This window comes from Monopterus albus, unplaced genomic scaffold (assembly GCF_001952655.1).
Source record: "Monopterus albus unplaced genomic scaffold, M_albus_1.0 scaffold86.1, whole genome shotgun sequence".
Taxonomy (NCBI): Eukaryota; Metazoa; Chordata; class Actinopteri; order Synbranchiformes; family Synbranchidae; genus Monopterus; species Monopterus albus.
This window is the reverse complement of record NW_018127966.1, coordinates 64,487-67,931: the sequence shown is the minus strand read 5'-3', so window position 1 is coordinate 67,931 and position 3,445 is coordinate 64,487. Positions and strand designations below refer to the sequence as shown.

The 3,445-nt window shown below is 38.1% G+C and overlaps 1 protein-coding gene across 1 annotated transcript in view; it reads left to right on the top strand.

Moving 5' to 3' along the window:
* The window catches only part of slit3 (slit homolog 3 (Drosophila)), a 241,060-nt gene that overhangs the window by 218,104 nt on the left and 19,511 nt on the right, over positions 1 to 3,445 (top strand). Inside the window, exon 31 of the mRNA XM_020607480.1 lies at positions 2,621 to 2,714. Within this exon, the coding sequence (XP_020463136.1) occupies positions 2,621 to 2,714 (94 nt within the window). The remainder of the gene's footprint in view (positions 1 to 2,620; positions 2,715 to 3,445) is intronic.

The following is a 3,445-nucleotide window of genomic DNA, read 5'->3' as shown; positions in this document are numbered from 1 at the left end:
GACATAAAAAATAGTAATAGAATTGACGAGTTTAAACATAAATATAAAGGTATGTGTCAATCAAGATATATGCAAGAACAGGCTTAATGATTAATTAGATGGAACATTGTGGGTGTGGTGTATGAATGTTAACACTTTGTAATAATTCTTTAGTATATTACTTGTGTGGTGTAGAAGAGAATTATTTACTGCTTGCAAACCAATGATGTAAGATGATGTCATGGGGTAGGACTGGATAAGTCTGACTTCTTCCTACTCCATTCAAGCATGTACTAGGTATAAGCAAATTGATATTGGATTAGCATTTGTTGGATATGTGTGTTGACATATCAACTGTCTTTACATGCTTGAAAGAATAAATAAATCAAATCAAAAAACCCTAACACTTAACCCTATACCATGTTGCCACCCCAAAATTCAAGTCCCCACAATGTGAGTGTGTTAACAGGTTTTGGTCCCCATAATGTAAGTAATACAACAGCAGCTTGTCCCATCTGATACTGGATCTCAGTCAATACACACGCACACTCACCCTGACACACACCATGTCATTATCGTTGTTGGCATAGAAGAGCCTCAGACACTGCCAGCCACTTTACCACATACAACTGTTACACACACACACACACACACACACAGCTGGTTCCTTTGGCTCTGAACCTCCACCCAGCTCAGTGAACCACGGTGTAATCATCAGGTGTCACATTCAAAGGACAGTCCTCTGCTAGTCATTCTGCTTTCTCCAAGCTCAGCAACCAGAACTGTCACGTCATATTTGCACCAGAGGGAAAAAAGGCCAGATTTAAGGTCACAAGACCTTTTAAGCAGCTGATATAAGCTTTCTGCAGCTGAGGAGTTTCATTCGAAAATGAAAAAGCCAGGTCATATGCCTGAATGTTCCTGACAAATTGTCTTATAGATTATAAAACCGCATCCTGTGTGCAATTTTGCTATTTTTGGCTTGAGATGAGAACATTAGAATTCATCCTCTGGAGACCATAAATGTGCAAAACACACATCAAGAAAATTCAGTCATTAGTGTTTGAAATACTTTGCCATCGAGCAAAGTAATGTGTCTGTGATGAGGACATTCTGTTGGTGCAACACAAAGATCAGTGAGTCTGTAAACTCACTGGGAACTGTTCACTTGGAACGTGCACATTCAAATTACATTTCCATGACATCCTGCTTTGGATTATCTGAGTGTGCTTACTGTACATTGTGGGGCAAATATTCCAAAAAAAGATATGATTCCGTTCCCTGGTGTTCATTATTTAATCAATCAAACAAGACTGTCAGGTTTTTTTTTGGCCTCTAAGCCACAATCAAATTGGCAATATCTTCCTGGCAAACTGTTGAGTTAGGCAATGATCTTCCATCACAAACTGAGCTTCAGTAAACTGTCACCAAAGTGTTTTGCATTGGAGAAAAAGGTCAACGGGGGTAAATCAGTCGCAAAATGTTTATATTCCACAGTTATCAACTTTAACATGGCCTCATGGGTATCGTAATTACATATACTAAGGTTTCACAGGTAACTACACACTGATAAATTCATGTTGGCATCTTTAACTAAATGTCAGAAATGTGCACTACTGTAGCCTGCCTACTAGGCTCTGTGCACGTTAATATCCTAAAATTGTTGTGCATTTGCTACAGCTCAAAGAACTCCAGGTGTCATTTCCATCAGATGGAGAAGTATACTGCAGCTCAGAGCAACATGCTCCTAAAAGTGAGTTGAGAAAAGGCTGGTTGAGACAGTCAGGGTGGGAGTGAGGCAGCAAGATTAGATTAAAGCACCTAAAAGTGAGTTGAGAAAAGGCTGGTAGTGAGGCAGCAAGATTAGATTAAAGCGAGCAGACAACAATGGGAAGTGTGTTTGACCTTTCTCATTCCCCTCTTCCTTCATATGACCAACTAGGAGCTTGGGTCTTATATAGACAGGTGGGTGGCTTTCCTAATCACGGTCAATCAGTATAATCAAACACAGCTGGACTCAAATGAAGGTGTAGAACCATCTCTGGGATGATCAGAAGAAATGGACAGCACCTAAGTTAAATATATGAGTGTCACAGCAAAGGGTCTGAATACTTATGACCATGTGATATTTCAGTTTTTCTTTTTTAATAAATCAGCTAAAATGTCAACAATTCTGTGTTTTTCTGTCAATATGGGGTGCTGTGTGTACATTAATGAGGAAAAAAATGAACTTAAATGATTTTAGCATATGGCTGCAATATAACAAAGAGAAAAATTTAAGGGGGTCTGAATACTTTCCATTCCCACTGTATGTGTTCAAATGAAACAGGACTTGGACAGTATAGACACATGTATACATTATCCATTTTCACCGCTCCTCTTCTCTTTTGTATTCTTTCTTTTCAGCTGCCATTTGAAAATGATCATGTGTGAAAAGTTTGAAGTGGGCCTCTCTTCCCATTTATTTTTCTTCTCCTTTCTTTCTTTCTTTCTTTTGTTCTGTACTCTTGTTCTGAGAAATGGCTTCATTTCTGACACACCAGTGGCAAACGCAAACACACACACACTTATTGATTTAGCTTTACGTGCAGACCTGTTTTTTATTACTAAAGAAACTATTATTTTCTACCTCTGTTGACAGGTGACCTGTGTGATGAGGTGGTTGACCCTTGCCTCCATGGTTTCGATCCCTGTCAGCACGACTCAAAGTGTGTCCATATTGGCCGCAGTTACAGGTGAATGACGGCTTCAGGGAAGTTGGGCTCTTTAAAGGCTCAGAGGTCACGTCATCTAAAGTTTGAAGTGACAACAAAACAACAGGAGCAGTGAGGTTAAAAAGTTAAAAAGATGTAAAAACACTTCAAAAATACAGTGCTTTCGTTAAGATAGTTTCTATGATACGGGCTAATTTCAGTATGTTTCTGCAGCACATTTGTTATGCTACTAAATCTTTGAACTTAGTTCTGACTTAATACTTTCTGATATCAGGTAAAAACTATGTTCCTTTAACGTTATAGATAAACTCCACAATATTTGAACCTTATAAAGCTTGTAAAAGTATTGTGTTATTAAGTTAAAAAGGTTTCAGTCCTGAAGAAAAGAAAGTCTGAGAAATGGTTTAATCACTATACTTCTGGGGCCATATACACTTTCAAAGGAATTTGTGCATATGCATATTCATGTCCAGCAGTCCATGCTATAATCTTTCTTAAGCATTTTATAATTAACCTTTTACTGCACCTGATTCTCTAATCAGGTGAAATTTACCATTTCTCCTCAAAGACCTCCCAGTAACTGCCCAGTGGTTTAACAACACTGGCAACATGTTTTACCCTCATATTACATTTGGTTCGTATAAGTTCCTAAATACTGTGCAAAAGAGCTTCTATAAACATGGAACTTAAACTTAAAATATTTATATATCATGCATGTACATTCTAACGTATCCAAAAGGTCCAACAGTGAG